The sequence below is a fragment of the Chelonia mydas genome, chromosome 1 (assembly GCF_015237465.2).
Source record: "Chelonia mydas isolate rCheMyd1 chromosome 1, rCheMyd1.pri.v2, whole genome shotgun sequence".
In the NCBI taxonomy this organism is placed as follows: Eukaryota; Metazoa; Chordata; order Testudines; family Cheloniidae; genus Chelonia; species Chelonia mydas.
This window is the reverse complement of record NC_057849.1, coordinates 108,521,103-108,542,328: the sequence shown is the minus strand read 5'-3', so window position 1 is coordinate 108,542,328 and position 21,226 is coordinate 108,521,103. Positions and strand designations below refer to the sequence as shown.

General features: G+C 42.0%; 1 protein-coding gene across 7 annotated transcripts in view; it reads right to left on the bottom strand.

Annotated features, from left to right (window-relative positions):
* The window catches only part of ATP11A (ATPase phospholipid transporting 11A), a 214,053-nt gene that overhangs the window by 91,756 nt on the left and 101,071 nt on the right, over positions 1-21,226 (bottom strand). For all 7 annotated transcript variants that reach the window (XM_037897098.2, XM_037897104.2, XM_037897078.2 and 4 more), the window contains exons 2-4: positions 21,078-21,200; positions 6,870-6,959; positions 1,878-1,958 (exon numbers count right to left, since the gene is read on the bottom strand). In XM_037897098.2, the coding sequence (XP_037753026.1) occupies positions 1,878-1,958; positions 6,870-6,959; positions 21,078-21,200 (294 nt within the window). The remainder of the gene's footprint in view (positions 1-1,877; positions 1,959-6,869; positions 6,960-21,077; positions 21,201-21,226) is intronic.

The window sequence follows — 21,226 nt, the reverse complement described above, 5'->3', positions numbered from 1 at the left end:
CCAAGCCTTGGCAAACTTGTACCAGGACTGTTTAGGGCATTGCTTTTAGCTGCCTCCTTCTGGTCACAGGGTTATAGCAGTGCCATAAAACACAGTTTTGGCCAGCTAACCCAGATTCTTATTAGATAGAAGAAAGAGGGAGGATAGGAAAGAGAAGAAATAAGGTAGGGAAGGAAAAAAACAACGTGCGGAGAGGCAGAAGGAAGTCTCACATCCCAGGTGATGGCTGGGATTTAGTCAGTCTCAATAGAGGGGGTGATGTCATTTTGGTCCCTCTCTCTGGCCTGACTTGGTCAGGACTTCTCTCAGGGTCAAGATGAAGGCCCAACTGTGTTACAGTAGATCCTGAGGTCTCAGGAAATGGAGTAGGTGACAGCTATGATGGTAAAGCTCACCCATTTCCTGATCTTCTGTCTCTTAGACAGCAGTTGTTGGCAGCCCACTACCGCTAATTCTCCTCCAAAGTCTTTCTGAGGACCCCAAAAGGTAGTAATTGATAAAATAGCTCTTCCCTTCACTATTTTATCCACCAATTAAGCCTAATTTCCTATATGCCAATTCTGGTTAAATTGATTTCTGGTCCAACATTTTTCTTGTTTACCAGACATGATTTTTAACTCAGTCCTTGAATTATGTCAGTAGGCCTTTTTGTTCGAACTAATTCAATTGATCTCTCTTTCGCACCTTTTCCCAGCAACATTTGTTGTTCTAGGTTATTGTAACATTTTGTGACCTTTTACTCACTTTTCACAATAGAGCTCACAATTAGGGTAAATTTGTAAGCCCAATTATCACAACACTTCTGTACTCTCTTCCCTCTCTATTGTGTGAATGAAACGGTTGGTGTCCTGATCAATGGCAGAATGCAGACTGGAGTCTGAATGGGAACAGGCTGAGCCAGTGTAATTGAAGATATGAAATTCTTACACAGATAAGTCATAGCATATATTCTGTGTAGGGTTCCCCACTGATTTTACTGGGATTCTACACAGGTATACCAATCCACTCTAGCAGATACCATTGCAGTACTGGGGTCACAGAGTGACAAACTGCTGTAATCCACTCTCTATGGCAATATTAATTTAAAATCTACAAAAAAAGAAAGGGGGAAGGCTGACACAGTTCCATACTATTATAGTAGTATTTTACTTAGATTAGGGGAACCTTTATTAGGATCTTCCAAGCTACATTGATATGGCAAGTATTGACTTACTTGAATTTTATTATTTTAATTTTTATAGATAATTTTTAAATATACTTGAAGCATTATTATATAGTATACTCAATAATTTATAAGATCCATTAAATCTCGTTATAAACTGTTAATAGTTTGAGTAAAAATTAATGTGATCCATTAAAAGTCCATCTTGTGGATGCTGTATAGAGGTTGTCTATACATATCACAACTGTATGTTGGAAATTTCCTTACCAATAAGAGAAACAATTTTATCCCATAACCTACTGCTGTAATTCTTCCTCCACATATTTTAATTTTTTTGAATAGGTAGGTGAATAAATATTTAGGAACTAAAAACAAACATCTGGCTACTTTTAATAGACACAACTGTATAAACTATTTTTCAGAACACAGTTACACGAAGTACAAACTAACATTACAAAATAATTTTGAAAGTTCTGTTGAATAAATGAAAGCCAGCATCGTTTAACAACCAATAAAATTCTACTTAAAACAGAGGCAAATAAAAAGTAAAGCCCTCAAAATAAACGCAAAGCCCTCAAAGAAAGGATAACCCTTCCCTTGAATCCCTAAGAACAAACAAAAGTAACATTAGCAGTTGTTTTGGAAAAAAAAAAAATTTACATTTTCATACAATCTTCAGTTTCACTCCCCCGCTTTCCCCCAAAGAAACTCTCACCTGTTTGATAGCTGTTACAGTGATGACAAAGAAAAGTGGAAGTCCACTTGTTACTGGACTGGTTGGTGTATCAATAATTAACTGCAACACAAAGAATAATCATACCATTTCCTGAATACTGTTCTGTGAATTTAATGCAATCATTTTCCAAGCATGAAATTTATTTTGGGTTTTTAAAAAAGCCCACAGTGCAACCATACACAAAGCAACTTATTATTAAAAAAGGTAAATGCTGGGGGGGCCGCACGGAGGTGGTGGACCACAGAAAATAACCCTGCGGGCCAAGTGTTTGAGACCCCTGTTCTAGATTAATAAAAAACAATAGTTCTGAATAAATATAGTGAAACCTGCACTAAGGACCATTTTCAAATTGCTTGTCCATTTAATAGTACCACAGGTGACTATTTTTTCTGATCTCTAATGTTCTTTTGAGGCAGGCAGGCACAAGAAAAAAAATCCTTAAGAACTCACTCACTCACTCTTTTTTTTATTTGTTTAATGTTAAGACGAATGAGTGTAGGGTTGGGAATGAGGAACTCCAAATTCTAATCAGAGTTCTGCCACTTGATTGCTGTGTGACTTTGACCAAGTCAATAAATATTTATTCTATATCCCCATCTCTAAAATGGGAGCAACATTTACATACCTACTTTATAGAGGTGCTGTGATGATTAGTTAATGATTGCCCAGTACTTTGAGCATATAAAGTATCCTCTAAGTTTTAGATATCAGTATCTGCTAAATACGTGGATGTTCTTTCAAATGGTACCCTTTAAAATACCATATAAAACCCATTTCAAAGATTAGTAGGAACCTAATGGAATGAATCCTTGTTTTAATTGGGTAAAAGTTAGCGTTCTATCTTTTGGAAATATCCAAGTCTGTCCCCATAGTGAAAGTAGTTAATTAGGGTAAATGCTTGCTATGATGAAGGTGGTCGGAAACTTTGGAGGAAGGGATCAAGAACTGATGGAATTCAAGATGCTAAGGAAAAGAAGACACAAGAACAGCAAAACAAGACACTGGACTTCAGAAAGGTGGATTTCAACCAACTCAGAAAACGAGTAGGCAAGGTCCCATGAAAAGACCAATTAGGAAGTACAGGAGTTGAAGGGGGCTAGCAGTTCCTAAAAGATGTAATACTAAAGCCTCAACGTCATGCTATTCCAATGCAGAGGAAAGATAAGAAGAGCTACAGGAGGCCAATGTGGCTGCACAAGAACCTTTTTAGCTATAAAAACCAAAATGGATACATACAGGGAATGGAAAGAGGGCCAAATCATCAAGGAAGTATACATAGGAACAGCGCAAGTGTGTTTGGATAAAATCAGGAAAGCTAAGACAAAGAATGAGTTATAGCTGGCGAGAAATGTTAAAGACAACAAGAAGGGGTTCTTCAAATAAGTCAGACAAAAAAGAAAGATCAGGGATGGTGTGGGTCCGCTGCTCAATGGAGAAGGTAATTTGGTAACCAAAGATGATAGGAAGTCAGAGCTGCTCAATGCCTACTTTGCTTCAGTCTTCTCACAAAAAACAAAACGTGACTGGACAACTAGTCAAATTACTACAGACAATAAAGGGGAAGGGATGCAGATAGGGATAAGTACAGAACATGTCAGATCTTCTAACCAATTTGAATGAATTCAAGTCAGCAGGGCCTGATGCTATTCTCCCCAGGGTACTCAAGGAACAAGCTGAGGAAATCTCGGAGCCACTAGCAATAATATTTGGAAACTCATGGATGACAGGACTGATCCTGGAAGACTGGAGAAGGGCTAACATAGCGTCCATCTTTAAAGAGGGGGAAAAGGAGGAGTCAAGCAACGATAGACCAGTCAAGCAACTATAGACCAGTCAGCCTGACCTCGATACCTGGGAATCTACTAGAGCAGTGTATAAAACATTCAATTTGTGAATACCTGGAGGATGAAGGGATAATCACTAGCAGCTAGCATGGATTTACTAAGAACAAATCATGCCAAACCAGCTTGATTTCCTTCTTTGACAAGATAACTGGTTTGGTGGGTAGGGGGAATGTGGTGGACATAATATACTTGGACTTCAGCAAAGCTTTTGAGACAGTCCCACATGACATTCTGATAAGCAAGCTAGAGAAATGCAGGCTCAGCGGAACTACCATTAAGTGGCTACATAACTGGTTAAACAACCGCAAACAAAGAGTAACTATTAATGGAATGATGTCAGATTGTACGGAGGTCTCAAGCGAGGTTCCACAGGGATCGGTTCTGGGTCCAGTGTTGTTTAACATCTTTATTAATGACCTGGATGTAGGAATACAGCATACTGATCAAGTCTGTAGATGACAAAGCTAGGAGGGCTTGCCAACACTTTGGAGGATACAGTTAAAATTCAAAGGGATCTTGATAAACTGGAGAACTGGGCTACAGACAACAAAATGAAATTCAGCATAGACCAATGTAAGGTGCTACATGTAGGGAAGGAAAACCAAATGCAGAATGGGGGATAACTGGCTTTGCAGCAGCACTGCTGTGAAGGATTTGGGAGTTGTGGTGGATCACAACCTCAACATGATTCAGCAATGTGACGCTATCGCAAAAAAAGCTAATGCATGTTTAGGTTGCATTAACAGAGGCATAACATGCAAGTCACGGGAGGTGATAGTACCACTCTACTCGGTGTTGGTTAGGTCGCCACTGGAGTCCTGTGTCCAATTTTGTTCATCCAAGTATAGAAAAGATGTTTATAGAGAAACTGGAAAGGATCCAGAGGCGAGCAACAAAGATGATTAAAGGGATGGAATACAAGCCATATGAGCAAAGGCTGAAGGAACTGGGTATGTTTAGTTTGGAAAAGAGGAGATTAAGGGAGACATGATAGCTGTCTTCAAATACTTGAAAGGCTTCCATAAAAAAGATGGAGAAAAGTTGTTCTCTCTTGCCACAGAGGGCAGGACAAGAGACAATGGGTTCAAACTTTAGCATAGAGGATTCGATTAAATCTCAGGAAAAACGGCAGGACAATAGAACAGACTGTTTAGGGAGGTAGTGGAAGCTCCTTCACTGGAGCTTTTAAAAAGGAGGCTAGACAGACATCTGTCTTGGATGCTTTAGACAACAAATCCTGCTTCTTGCCGAAGGGTTAAGACTAGATGACCCTTGCAGTCCCTTCTAACCCTATGATTCTATACATTTTCTTAAAACATAATACCTGTTTGTACTTTGGAAGAATTTTTAAGTGCAAAATAAACACATAATTAATCAAGTGTTAAAACATGTGGGTTGGAATGCTCACTCCTCCTTCTAGTCGTTAAGGAGTAAAGGCTACAGGAACTGGAAATAAGACTGTAGTAATTGTTAGCTGCGAAGTGGCAGCAAAAGGGCTTTCTTCATAGCCCTCATGACACTGCTATTCTTATCCTAAGAGAAAATGCAAAAATACCAAACTGTAACTACTGCATTTAGATGGTAAGGAGGCAGAACACAGACTGGGGTTCCAGTGCAATGAGAAAAATAAAAAATGTTCTAAGAACCTACAATAAATATTGCTTGCTCCTGTCTAGATCAGTGGTTTTCAAAAAAATTTTCTGGGGACCCAGTTGAAGAAAACTGTTGATGCCTGCGACCCAACGGAGCTGAGGATGAGGGGCTTGGGGGGTGAGAGGGGCTCAGGGCTGGTGCAGAGGGTTGGGGTGAGGGCTGTGGGGTGGGGCCGTGAATGAGGGGTTCAGCGTGTGGGAGGGGGATCTGGACTGGGGCAGGGGGTTAGGGTGCAGGAGGGGGTCAGGACTCTGGGCTGGGGGTGCATGCTCTGGGGTGGGACCAGGGATAAGGGGTTTGGGGTGCAGGAAGGGGTTCTGGGGGGCTCAGGGCTGGGGCAGGAGATTGGGGTGTGGGGTTGTGGTGCGAATTTACCTCTGGAGGCTCCCAGTCAGCAGCGCAGCCGGGGTGCAGAGTCAGGCTTCCCACTGGTCCTGGCACCACGGACCGCGCTGCCCCTGAAGCAGCCAGCAGCAGGTCCAGTTCGTAGGCAGAGGTGCGCAAGTGGCTCCGCGCAGCTGTCACCCGCAGGCATAACTCCCCCCGCACCAGCTCCCATTGGCCGGTTCCTGGCCAATGGGAGTGCGGAGCTGGTGCTTGGGCAGCATGCGGAGCCCTGTGCCCCCCTGCCTAGAAGCTGGACCCCCTGCTGGCCACTTCTGGGGTGCAGCACACTGTCAAAACAAGTAGGCACTAGCCTGCCTTAGCTGGGCAGGACTGCCAACAGGACTTTTAAGATCCTGGTCAGTGGTGCTGACCAGACCGACCCAGTGCCTTACTTGCCGCAACCCAGTACTGCGTCGCGACCCGAACTTTGAAAAACGCTGGTCTAGAGAAGTGAAGAAATAGAAAAGGTCTTTCATTCCGAACCAGTGAATTTCCATTACGTTTAGTGTATTTCAGTGCTCATTCAAGGTGCAAAATTAAGGGACTTAAAAAGTGACAACCTATAATTACTGAAACATGTCAACATGCACAGTGACAGTGAAAGCCTACCCACACTACCCTGTCAGTGTGCCTTGACCCTGGCCTGGAGGGACTACCTTTTGCTGATGGAGGATAATCCAGTTTCCATACCCATTTAGACTACCACTTATCCTGAGTATTACCAACATGGATGCCAATTAGTGCCAATTATGATGGTGGGTTTAGTGAGCTGAAAACCTGTTTATTACAACATAAAAACCACTCATTTTATACACACTAATCATCAGCTTTAAGTAAGTGCCATTTCCCACCATGATTGGATTCACACTAGAAACAGTTGAAAAAGTTCTTTAGCATATCACCACCCAATCTTTAAACCAACCAATCTCAACCATCCAATTTCTCCTGCTACCAAAATTGGTGGATTGGAGGATGCAGGTGGTTTGGTTTTGTTTTTTCTAAATCTCTTTCAAGCTTTAGCTGAATTTTACAAGTTCTGTTTTTTCAATGTTCATATGAATCTATTTAAGAAATGGGAACGGCTTACCTGAACAAGAAAAATGATGAGAAAATAAAAGTTAGCTATCCTTCTGAACTGCTCAAACAAGTTCTTCGGTACAAAGTTCCAAAATGTGTACTAAAAAAAAAAATGTAAAGAGTATTTAAGTATTTATGATGATAATGCTGTTTTCTCTAATACTGCGTGCCCTGCCACATCACTAACAGCAGCAAAATATATACAAGTACTTTAAGAATCAAACAAGCTTAAAATTCACAAATTAAGTTTAAATATTAAATGCAAATTAGAAGAAATTTTTGTTAATTTATTTAGGCAAATATACTTATGCAATTGGCATTCATGCATTCTTAGAATTTCAGTTATTAACTGAATGATTGAATCTAACATGGCTACCTGAAGCAGAAGTGTAGCACTCCACAGTTTCATTCAGAAATATTTGACATCTGGATATCTTGGTACTATGGACTGAAATAAGTTTTTATGGCAATGATACCCAGATATTTAGTTACGGTATATTTAGTTGAAAGCCACTGAAAAACATTTAAAATATTAAAACAATTGCTTTTAATGCTGTATTTAATTAATCTCCATTTTCTTTTTTCATTTATGCTAAACCTGCTTTGTCAGCAAGTCAGGGACAAAATCAAAAGTTATCAGCCCCCTTTATGTTCTTTGGTTTTGTTACACATGCATCCCTTAAAACAATCAAGAGCACTAACAGTTTATGGCTGTAAAACCTTTATTTAACGGTGTTATACATAGCAAAACTGTAATGAATATAATGTGACATACAAATTACAGAATATGAAAATACAAATAAAGACTATATAAAATTATAATTTTCTCTTGGAGATCCAGTGTGGAGAGAAGTGGAGGCAAAAGAGGGAAAGATTTGAGGAGGGAGTCAAAAGTGGTAAAAAATGGCTGTGACTGTACATGTGGGATTCAATTAAGTTGAAGAAGTAGAGCCGTTTATCTAAGAATATGGCAGAACTGAAGGAGAGAACTAATTTGTAATTAAGTCAGTCAGCCTGGTCATGGGATTTCTCTTCAGCACAAAAGCTGGCACATAGGAGCAGATGTCAGCAGACAAGACGACATCAACCCTGGTGAACTGAAAGTCACAAAAAGGGCAAGTGATAGGGCGTGAGGGGAGGGGGGAAGAGGTTGATGGGTGATGCTGAAAAAGAGACCAGCTGATAGCTGGGTTGGATAGAGGGAACTCAGCAACAGAAAGAGCAGTGCTTGGTGAAGATCAAGTCAAGTGAATGGCCATCTTGGGGAGCGGGAACGTGGAAACAGGACTGCAAGTCAGGTGAAGATATGAGGGGAAGGAAATGTTCAGGTAAGGGGTTGTACAGAGCAAAATCAAAAAGGGTGAGTGTGGGAGATTGTAAGGAAAGTGTGAGAGAGTGAGTCAGAAGTTGAAATCAGAGAGGCAGGGTGATGGGGAGGAGTTGGGTGAAGGAAGCAACATGGAGGGGAAGAAGAGAGTTGGATGCAGTACTGTTCAAAAGAGTATGTGTGGGAAGGGGGGAGAGAGAGGTTGGAAATGGCAGGAATGGGAGGAGAAAAGCCCAACACCCCCATTATTGTCTGATCCAGCAAGGAGAAGCCTTCATAAAAAGAGGACAGCTGCAGCGGCAATGTCAGATGAAGGGATCCAGGAGCTGGAGGGAGGGAGCTATGAGGAGGATGTGGACGGCTGAGATCTTTTTAGAAATCAAGTGGGGGTTCCAGAGACAGCAAGAGAAAAGGAAGGGGGAGATGGGTAGTAGGTGGATGGGCATGAGATTAGGAATGGTGGCACAAGAGGGGCAAAGGTGGTGGAGAGGGTTGGTGTGGAGGGAAGGCCAGGGTTGGGAAAATGTCACAAGAGGTGACGAGGCAAGGGAGAATGTGGATGTGGGATCTGACATCTGGATTTGTATTGGTGGGAGAATGGGGAAGATGGGGATGGAAAAGGGAAGAAGAGCAAGGAGAGCTGGTGGGAACTTTATAGGGGTGAGGTTAACATGTATGGGGAAATGGAGCCAATGGGGAAGTAAGGGGGAAGAGGATGGCAGATGCAATGATCCAGAAGAGGGGTGTGGCAAGAGCCATAGGTAATTGGAAGATGGACAAGATTACAAAAAGGTGTTGTTTTGTTTTGAAATTATCAGATGTAAAAGTACAATTACAAGGGTATTAGATTACCTGGGATTCTGATTTTCTGTTTAAAATTAAACAAATAATAGAAAAAAATGATTGAGAAATAAAACCAGAGAGTGACAAGTTTCCAACTACATTCAAGTCTCTCAGCAGCACACTTGGTTGCACATAGCAACACAATGGCCAGTGGTGGTTCTTTTATATGTGGTTACACTCAGAATGGGAATGCAGATTGCAAAAATAATTGAGACTTCAAAAAAGCTTGTTTTTATTTCATTGCTAACAAAACAGCAGATTTCTGATCAAAACTGTGAAATCACAATTCAAATAAACCTATAAAAAATTTCTAGTCTGTTACAAGACTTTAATGTAGCTATAAACACAGAAAATGAATAAAAATAAAAACTGAAAATCCAAGTATACTGCAACCAAGTGTAAGATGAAGTTAAAATTCCAGTTAAGGACAAAGACTAACTAACAAAAATAAAGGAGAAAGTCACTGCTTGAAAAGACTTGACTTTAGCAAAGCTTTTGATACGGTCTCCCACAGTAATCTTGCCAGCAAGTTAAAGTATGGATTGGATGAATGGACTATAAGGTGGATAGAAAGCTGGCTAGATTGTCGGGCTCAACGGGTAGTGATCAACAGCTCGAAGTCTAGTTGGCAGCCGGTATCATGCGGAGTGCCCCAGGTGTTGGTCCTGGGGACATTTTTGTTCAACATCTTTATTAATGATCTGGATGATGAGATTAATTGCACCCTCAGCAAATTCGCAGATGACACTAAGCTGGGGGGAGAAGTAGATATGCTGGAGGGTAGGGATAGGGTCCAGAGTGACCTAGACAAATTGGAGGATTGAGCCAGAAGACATGTGATGAGGTTCAACAAGGACAAGTGCAGAGTTCTGCACTTAGGAAGGAAGAATCCCATGCACTGCTATGGACTGGGGACCAACTGGCTAAACAGCAGTTCTGCAGAAAAGGACCTGGGGATTACAGTGGACGAGAAGCTGGATATGAGTCAGCAGTGTGCCCTTGTTGCCAAGAAGGCCAATGGCATATTGGGCTGTATTAGTAGGAGCATTACCAGCAGATCAAGGGAAGTGATTCTTCCCCTCTATTCGGCACTGGTGAGGCCACACCTGGAGTATTCAGTCCAGTTTTGGTCCCCACACTACAGAAGAGATGTGGACAAATTGGAGAGAGTCCAGCAGAGGGCAAGGAAAATTATTAGGGGGCTAGGGCACATGACTTACAAGGAGAGGCTGAGGGAACTGGGGTTATTTAGTCTGCAGAAGAGAAGAGCGAGGGGGGATTTGATAGCAGCCTTCAACTACTTGAAGTGGGATTCCAACGAGGATGGAGCTTGGCTGTTCCCAGTGGTGGCAGATGACAGAAGAGGCAGCAACGGTCTCAAGTTGCAGTGGGGGAGGTTTAGGTTGGATATTAGGAAACACTATTTCACTAGGAGGGTGGTGAAGCACTGGAATGGGTTACCTAGGAAGGTGATGGAATCTCCATCCTTAGAGGTTTTTAAGGCCCGGTATGACAAAGCCTTGGCTGGGATGATTTAGTTGGTGTTGGTCCTGATTTGAGCAGGGCATTGGACTAGATGACCTCCTGAGGTCTCTTCCAACCCTGATATTCTATGATTCTAAGAAGCTGCTGATGCCAGTTCTGGGGATAATAGTTATAACCTGCTGAGGATTGAAAGAGATGAGGAGGCAGCCATGGGGGCATTCAGTTAGATTAATAAAATGATGATATATCAGCGACTGTGGGGAGAATATAAATCTTTCTTTGCAGCTCCTATCTTTAGTCTTTTCATCTCCTAGGTGACATCTTTAAAGAGAGAAGAGCAAGAAGATGTATTACCAGCTCTTTAGCAACACTTAAAGAGAAGGGATTGCTAAAAAGAGGTTCTTTGGATTCCTGATCCCTATTGTTGTCATCTTTGGTCACTGTTGCTCTACAAGTGGCAAAATCTGCAGCTAAATCATATATTCCAAAATGTAGTCTCAGGTAGGCCACTTGAAGTTTTACTTGAAACTTTATTTTCTACTATTTAAACACTAAAACCTGAATGTGACCTTTCAGTTATATTAAATTTGGAGATGATGGTTTGTGGGAAGAGACTGATTTAAGTAATTCTACACTTTCATTGTTAAATTAGACTAACAGGAAAAAGTTATCCTTTTCAGATCTTGTAGTCATCACTTCCTAATAAATCACGGTCTCCGCAGATTTATACAATTCTTCTTCTCCAGTCCTTAGTTGGTATTGCATTTTCATAGGTAAGATAGCTACAGCTGATTGGGGAACATAATAGAAATACTCAGTTTCAATATAAGAGAACCAATTTACTTCCAAGTATTATCAAGGCAAATCAGTCAAGGAGGAGAAAAAATTACGTACACTACAAATTTAATGTGTCTGGAATAAACAGAGTTTTTTTCATTCCATCAACATTGAAAATTAATTATAGAAGGAAAACATACTTTTTTGATCACCATTTTAACATACAGGTTTTTTTGATAGCACTAAAACTCCCCAAAAGACTGTTTATCAAGTCAAAATTCAACAGCTTATAGAATGACTTTTCTTCTGTAAACAATTATGAGTAATAATGTAAGTTGGAAGCATATTACCTTCATCAGTCTAGACACTTCATATGTCAGAATGGGAAAGCCAATTCAAGTAGTTTAAATAAACAGACAAAAATATGAATTTTAGTCCTTTCCTCAAGGGTTTGAGATTGAGAGAAGTTCTGGATAAGAAGACACCTTCCACTTTACAACCTCAGCACATCATCTCTCCAATCCCATATAGGCCTCTCCCTACTTTTCTACAATTTAACAGGTCTCAGGTGCCTCAAATATTATATATGCTTTTGCTTGAGCCAGATTTATTTGTTATATTTTTAGAATAAAGGGGAACAGCATAATTGATCAGGAACCCTAGTAACTGAGGTAGCCCAGGTAATATGTAAATTAATCCTTAAAATCCTTCCAAATATATCTATCCTTGAACTATGCACAGACACATTCCATCTCAGGTGTAAATATATTGATGGTGGGATGGAAATTGTTGAAATCATGGTGGAATTCCTCAAGGGCTTCTTTTCCATGGGTCCAGATGATGAAGATGTCATCAGTGTAACGTAAGATGACTGTGATTTTGTCCTCACCCATAACTATTTCACATTTCGGGACAATGTATACCTTCAAGTCAGTGGCACTGCTATGGGTACCCGCATGGCCCCACAGTATGCCAACATTTTTATAGCTGACTTAGAACAACGCTTCCTCAGCTCTCGTCCCCTAACGCCCCTACTCTACTTGCCCAACATTGATGAAATCTTCATCATTTCCATCCCACCATCAACCTCAGCCTGGACCAGTCCACACAAGAGATCCACATCCTGGACACTACAGTACTAATAAGTGATGGTCACATAAACACCACCCTATACCGGAAACCTACTGACGGCTATACTTACCTACATGCCTCCAGCTTTCATCCAGACCACATCACACGATCCACTGTCTACAGCCAAGCTCTAAGATACAACCGCATTTGCTCCAATCACTCAGACAGAGACAAACACCTACAAGATCTCTATCAAACGTTCTTATAACTACAATACCCACCTGCTGATGGGAAGAAACAGATTGACAGAGCCAGAAGAGTACCCAGAAGTCACCTACTACAGGACAGGCCCAACAAAGAAAGTAACAGAACGCCACTAGCTATCACCTTAAGCCCCCAACTAAAACCTCTCCAGCGCATCATCAAGGATCTACAACCTATCCTGAAGGATGATCCCTCCCTCTTACAGATCTTGGGAGACAGGCCATTCCTTGCTTACAGACAGCCTCACCAACCTGAAGCAAATACTCACCAGCAACCACACAACAAAAACACTAACCCGTTGCCAACTCTGTCCACATATCTATTCAAGGGACACCATCATAGGATGTAATCACACTGTCAGAGGCTCGTTCACCTGCACATCTACCAATGTGATATATGCCATCACGTGCCAGCAATAGCCCTCTGCCATGTACATTTGCCAAACCGGAGAATCTCTACGCAAAAGAATAAATGGACACAAATCAGACGTCAAGAATTATAACGTTCAAAAACCAGTCGGAGAACATTTCAACCTCTCTGGTCACGGAATTTCAGACCCGAAGTCGCAATTCTCCAACAAAAAGAACTTCAAAAAACAGACTCCAACAAGAAACTGCAGAACTGGAATTAATCTGCAAACTGGACACCATTAAATTAGGCTTGAATAGAGACTGGGAGTGGATGGGTCATTACACAAAGTAAAAACTCTTTCCCCATGCTAAATTTTTTCCCTCCTGTTACTCATACCTTCTTGTCAACTGTTGGAAATGGGCCATCCTGATTATCATTCCAAAAGGTTGTTTTTCTCCTGCTGATAACAGCCCACCTTAATTGATTAGTCTCGTTACAGTGGGTACGGCAACACCCAATTTTTCGTGTTCTCTGTGTATATATATACTCCTACTGTATTGTCCACTGCATGCATCCGATGAAGTGGGTTTTAACCCACGAAAGCTTATACCCAAATAAATTTGTTAGTCTCTAAGGTGCCACAAGTACTCCTTTTTTTTTTTTTTTTTTTTTTGCTGATACAGACTAACATGGCTACCACTCTGAAACCGATCACAGAAGTGTTTCTCCAGGTTGTAGTAACAACCTTCCTCTGTAATTCTAGCACACTCCTACAGTGCTGTGCTGCTCTTGCATCCTGTAGCAGTGCTCCTGTATGCATAGAATTACTCCTGACAGAATTCTGCGCCGATGCAGGGACGCAGAATTCATATGGCCCACATATTTCTGTGCCCCCCGTGCAGAAAAACGCAAACTAAAACTGCGGGCGGGGGACGGGGGGGAGAGACACTCGTCTCTTCCCCGGCAGCCCAGGCAGCGCGTCTGTTCCAGTTTGCCTGGAGCAGCTTCAGAGACACAAATCACTGTGGGGGATGGGGGACTCAGCGTGCCTGCCTGCGGGGGAGACGTCGATCACTGTCAGGGGGCGGGGCTGGCCAACAAGTGAGAGAGACTCTGTCAGTCTCTCTTGATACTGCGGCTTGAGGGGCGTGGAGGAGGGTAGGTCTTTTTGTTATGCAGGAGGAAGGCTTTGTCCCTGAGGCAGAAGTGTAGCAGCCTGCCTGCCTAGTAAAATGTAACTTCTTGAGAACTGAAAAAACATGTAATTAAATATTAGCATCATGTTACGGAAAATTGTTTGTTTTTAAGTTAAAGAAAATAGCTTTTGTTAAAAAAAAAAAAAAAAAAAAAAGGTTAATTGATCTCATTCTCGGAGACAGAAATGTAGCAACCTGTATTTTCCACTGAATGCATCCGATAAAGTGAGCTGTAGCTCACGAAAGCTTATGCTCAAATAAATTTGTTAGTCTCTAAGGTGCCACAAGTCCTCCTTTTCTGCATAGTAACCTGTCTGCATAGTAACATTGTTAATTATTCTATTGTTAGTTAACTGTTCCCATTCTCAGTCAATTCCCCCAGGAGCAAAACCTGCACAATTTTTAAGGTCCCTACATTGCCAAAGTGATGTAAAACCTTATAAATGGCAATAAGGGAATCAGCTAGAAAGATCTATTCACTTTTTCACTTTTTTCCTGTGCCAAAGTGGCACAATGAGTTAGATTTTTACTTACCCATTTAAAAAAAAAAAAAAAAAAAGACTTTTGAGGGCAAATAAAAAATTTACCAAGCAGTCAATAAAATGTCAGGATGATCAGAACCAAGCACTTTCCAAAGTACCCAGCTAGGTCCAGGACAATGATTAGCAAAACTGTACGACTTTCATGTGTGAAAGTCGGAGCAATTTAAAATGACATTTTAATGTTTTTGTTCCCTGTTTGGTGTTCTGTAATGTAATTTGAATGAAAATCCAGGATTATAACTGGAATGCAGGGTATTAGTTACCAAATATTTGTAACTTAACTTTCATGTGTTAAGGAAATCCTGAATAGTTATTGTGACTTTTTTCTGTACTGTAGTTTAAATAACTTATCAAAATAATTGAAACTGGTGTGATTATTTTGACAAATAAAATTTTCAGAATTTTGCAGAATTTTTAATTTTTTGGTGCATGATTTTTAATTTTTTGTCACATAATCCCCCCAAGAGTAACAGAATCCTTTTGATGACAGCTGCCTCCTCAATTTCCCACAGCCCATTTGGCCAAGCAGCTACCACCACATCCTCACTTTTTCCAAATTTCTCCCACTTCACACAAATCAGATTCTCCCTCCCCCAGTCTTACTGGATTCTTCCTGCTGCCTCCTATAACCAAATATATACCCATTCACCCATCCTCCTAAGAACCTCCAGGCTGTCGTGCCACCCTCAACCCTGTGTTCTCTCTATCTAACCCTCCAATGGTAAACCTCCAGCCACATCCTGAATTCTAGCCACCACCATGATGGATTCAATCTCTTTTTATTTGTTAAGATTTTCAAATAATTTTTTTCTTACAACAAGCCAAACAAATGCTAGGTACCAACATCTAAAATAAGTATAACTATACATCAGAAAAGACCAAGATATTTAAACAATATTTGGATTCCTATTTATTAACAGCAATATTCCCAGCACATGGATTTTTATGACACAAACAAAATTTAAAGAAAATGTTTACAACTTCTTATGTAAGGTTCTCATGTTGCCAAAATAGCAAATGACTTTTTTTTTTAAACAAGGTGTCTGCCTTCAGCAAGAGAGCTCAAATGCCAGCTGCAATTATACAGTTTATATTCAATATACTTTATCCATAATGAGAAAGTTGTTGTGTTTTCAGAACTTCTAAATTTATAAAATTACACTTTTCAGACACGGAACTTGTCAAATGCAATTCACATCTTTATTCTGGAAGACGTATTTCAAATGCTCACCACTTGGACAAGTCAAAATCATATACTGAACATGTGCAGTAGAGATTTTTTGCCAAAATTTTTAAGCCCACCTATAGAAGGGTGCACTGCCAATCTAGTAAATATGCATGCACGGTTTAATTAAGTACCCACTGAGCTGCTCATTCTTAAATTTATGCCAACTAGCCAGGATGCATTTTTCAAATGTTGTGGAAGACACACCAAAATGCTGCCCACAGCCAAAAGAAACGTGCACAGACAGGGCTTAGCGATTTAATCCCACCTCTTCCTCCAATATTTTTATGTCTTTGTGCTTCACAAACCTTCTTAGAAAGTCCTCACACTAACAATCAAAGAGGGACAACATTCACTGCTCCCATGTTTCTAGAAATCAGACATTAAGTGACTTGCCATATACGAAGTTTGTGGCAGAACTGAACTCTGATCTTTAATGTGTTAGACTTACGTCTTTGCCCCCAACTAAAGTGTCTAAAGCAATTTGCTTGAGACCTCTAAACTTAGCTATGTTACAAATAAAACTGAGATAATAATGCCTCGGCAATCGTGTGAAGTGCTTTGCAGGAGACAAATAAAAATGTATGAATGTGCAAATATCTTAGCCACATTTTAAAAAGCAAGTAACAAAGAACAGAGACTGTCTAGCCTTCTGGAGGGCACAATGGTGGTTGATAAAACAGTTTCCATTATAACTTAACTTGTAGCTAGCTTAGCTTCCCACAAAACTGGTTAGTTCCAAGAATGACTCCAAACCAACATGGACAGCTGTCCAAACATTTCTGAAAACCTTCCCTGGCCTCCTGCTTTATTCACAGAAGAAGAAGTCCTCTTCATAATAGGGAATGCACACAAAGCTGGAGTCAAGGAGTCCTGTGTTCCCTCCTCCTGAATGACCTTCATAACCTCTGCACTTCACAGCCCTTTTTTAAATCTTTAAGTGAGGTTTGAATAGGCATCCACTTGAAAAGTCTGGTTTTCAAAAGCTGCAATTGTCCCAGAAAGAGTCCTCACTGCGGATCAGAACATGGCCTTGTTTCAGAAGAAAATTCATTTTATTTGACTAAGTTATGTAGGTCTGAAAACACCTACTGACCACATGTAGTGCTGGCTTTTAGCGTAGGCTCATTAAGTGCGCTCCTAATACAGAATGAACTACACATGCATTCATCACTAGCTGCTCTTTTAGATGCACACTTTTGAACACTGGCAACAAGTGACAATGACAGTAAGGAAATCTACAAAGCAATGAAACAGCCCCACAGCACAAGGCCTGCGAGCCCATGTCAGCTGGCACAGGCCAGTCTTGAGTGTCTAGCTGCTGTGTAGACATACCCTGAAACAGTGATAGGTAACTGCACCTGTATCCCCTCTCCATGGTCCACTCCAGGAGTTCCCAGTCAGGTCTCCAGCCACATCTGTCTCCGGGCAGGGACCCTTGTCCCACTTCCTTCTGACTCAGGGTTTTAAGGCTGTACAGCTCCCTGCCTTACCCTGTGATAGCCTTAGCAAGCCAGTCTGCCTAAAGGTCAGAGTCTGTGCTTTTCTTTCTCTCCAAAGTCTATAAATAATGTATCGCCAGAAATCACAAGTTACCTCATGGTACTTTATAAGTAAGTACATTTATTTTTAAAATAAAAGCATTACAGAGAAAAACTTAAAAAATAAAAGTTCCTGTACATATGCTAAAAGCTCACTAGAGGTCACCCACCAACCATATGGGGCCCTTGTAGGCCAAAGTCATTCCACACCTTCCACAAGGGTCTCCCCCCTTGGACCTGTCTGTTTACTGGATCAGAAGGAACACACTGGGTCAGTTCAAGCTCATCCTTTTAAGCCAAAAGCCCTTTCTTTGTCCCCTAGTCTCTGGAAAACCCACTATGAATAGTATATGCAAGCCACTCCAGAGGGTGGTACCTCCCTAGAGTTTTTCATTTTCAGTGACTTACCTTAATCACCTTCCACTGTTTTTAGTTCCTGAAGGTGCTGTGGTAACTCCCCCTCCCCCATGTAGAACACAATCATACATAAGCTATTCATAGATTTAATACAATATGATCCCCAAAGATACTCCATGTAATTGTAATATCTGTCAGTGACATCTTAAAATTATTTACTGAGAACAGAGAGACCTCTTTAGCTACAAGAAAAGATAGATATTCACTGTGATTCTGAAGGTCTGAGATGACTCATAAATAACTAGTATCTTCAAAAAACTATAATTTAGTTTTTCTGTGGGATGCAATTGAGGACTCATTTGCAGAACAAGGATATTTGGAGGATTTTCAAACTACTGTGTTACTAGCTCTGGCTACATCTCGTAAGATCAGCAGCTGTGTCAATATTTGGATGGTTATCCTTCAGGGAAAGCCCAGATACGACAAGAAATGGTGGCAGTGGGGGTACCTCTTTTGTGGTACAGTGATTCTACTTGAGGTAACATCTTTCAGCTCAGACACAAAACAGAAGTTGTGAGCACCAGTGGTCACTGAAGACACAATAGCACATTTTGCTGGTGCTCAATTCCCTTCACAGTGTCACTATGAGAACATATTTACTTAGCACAGGAAATGAAGTTGCTGTATACTACAATTTCAGGATTCCACCCCAGAGATGTTAATTGTACACTACGTAAGTGTAGAGTACATGTAATTTATTACACCCCAATAAATGTTACGAAGAATGACAAGGTTGTTAAAGTTGTGAAGTCAGACACTCTAATGTTCAGAAATGCCGGAACTGCACATATAACCTTAGTTTGGTCTCACTGTACATATGCATTAGGATATGGTCTTTAGTTACAAGACCTTTCTGCTCTGACCACCCAACATGTCCTTGCTTCTAACCCACCTCTCCCCAAAGTCCTGCCTCTCTCTCTCCTCTCTACAACCTGCCCACTCTCCAGTTCCTGCCTCCCTGATTCTTTGCTCCTATCCACCCTCACATCCCCTGGCTCCTGCCCCCCTTCCCTTTGCACCTTTATCCCCATCCTACTCCCTTAGCCATGTTTTATCGTAAGATTACAAATTTGACTAACAATGACAACTGCGTTGACATATTTTTAGACTTTTGTGAGGCATTTGACTTAGTATTGTATGCATATTATTTTGATAATAAAATAAGCACTCTACAAATTAACGAAGCAACATACTATGAGGATTTAAAACTGGTGACTACATTTCAAAATAAGTGATCATTCATTCCGGGAGGGGGACGGGTTTCTAGTGTGATCCTGCATAGATCTCTTCTTGGCCCAATAGAATTTGCATATTTTTATCAATGAGGTAGAAAAATTACTGATTAGATGACAAAAAATGGTGGAGTGATAAAGAGTGATAAGAACAGAACAGTTTTATAGCATGATCTGGATTGCTTGGTAAGCTGGGCTCATTTGAACAATAGCCATTTTAATATTGCCAAATGCATGGTCATTAATTTAGGATCATCTAATGTAGATCATGCTTGCAGGATGGCTCAGCCTTGCCTGGTGATGCCTCTGTTGCTGAACCCACGGGTGCAGGGTTTGGCGAGGAAGTTTTTGCTTTATTATGTCTCATGCAGGTTCCAGGGCAGCTGAGGAGGCGGTATGTACTATTTAGCTTCCCAGGTTTATCAGTAATCTCCCAAGACTTCAAAGAAATTACTGATGAATCCAGGAAGCTGAGGAGCAAATACTGTCTCCTCAGCTGCCCCGGAACCTGCATAGGGCATAGCAAACGCTTTTTCAGACGAGACACTTTTCCCCAGGGTGGCTTAGGGTCTGCGGAGGCATGGCTGGCCTCAGGCTCCTCTAGGCGGGGCGCCTCAGGACTTCAGCTGGCCCAGGTCTCCTCCGGCCGATGTTTGGGGGGGTGTGCACTCGGGCCTCCGGCTGGCCCGGGACTTCTCCGGCCAAGGGAAGGGGGCTCCCGGAGCTCCTCCAGGTGTGTGGGGAGGAAATGTAAATTGGTGCAGGCTGAAGGGGCGGAGCTGGGGGCTAGCCTCCCTGAAGGGCAACTCCACCCGCCGCCTGTGCAGGATGGGGTACAATACCCTAGAATGTATCAACTCTGAAAGGAACTTATGGGGATCAAAGCCATAGGCGGTGGGTATAACAGGCCAGGGAAGGCTTAGCCTTCCCTGGCGCTGCTGCCCACCTGCCACCTGGGCCCCACTCTTTCCCCAAGGCCCCCATTGCCTGCTGCTGCTCCTGCCTGCCTGCCATGTCTCCTCAACTCCACCCCCACTCTGAAGGGCCCTGCTGCTCGCAGCATCCCTCCTCCTCAGGGACAGGGGAATGAGAAAGGATGCAGAGAGTCAGCAGTGGGCTGGGGAGTAAAGAGGCTCGGCCTGGGGGGTTCAGGCACTCGGAGGGGCTGGCCCGGCATTGGGGTGGGCCTGGCACTCGGGGGGCCAGCAGCTCAGCCCAGCACTGGGGGCCAGTTGCTTGGCCAGGGGACGGCCTTCAGGGGTGGGGGGCCAGCCCGGCAGCTGGATGGGGGGGACGGTGGCTCGAGCAGCTCAGGGGGGTCGGTGGCTCAGCCTGGTGTGGCTGGGGCGGGTAGGCCGGGGCTCCTCCAGTCATGGGGGTGCCCCTCAGGGCTTCTCCTGTTGGGGGGGCGGAATTCGGGGGCTCCGGCGTGCAGGCATCAGGGCCCTGGCCAGAAGGGGGGGGCCAGCGGGCTAGCCTCTGCCCATGATCATAGCATATAACCAACTAAGCACAAGCTCCCAGTCCAATGCTGTAGTTAAGAAAGCTAACACTATTCTTGGATATACAGCAGGGGAATAGAAAGTAAGAGAAGGAAGATTTATTCCTCCATTTTTCCCAACTTGTCTCCACACTAATATTTGCCTTTTTAAAAAAAAAAAAATAAAAAAGCCCACATTTTTGATTAATCATGTGGAGTCATATTACTGGCTTAATGTACATCACTGATATTAACACAGAATGCGTCATTTTATTCCCCTTCAAGCCAGAGGCAATTTGGTGAAGGAAACTTGTAGCACTTTTCATTTTACCTTTTCCAGAAGCTGTCACAGTCAAGATGATGATGAATTAAGAAGCAAAAAAAGATTTTCGTGGAAATAAAAAATGAACAAAATAAAGCAGAAAATGATGTGTTTTCTAACAGTGAATGAAAGGAAATACTTCTACCTTTGATGAGACTATCCTGTTATCTGGATACCTCTGTGGAATGTATGCTTCGGTGCCTGAAGGAGGTTCACGATGCCCAACATAAATAGTCCGATTGTCCACCCAATTCTCTTCCCCAGCACACTGCAAAAGGAAGAAAGAAAGAGTTA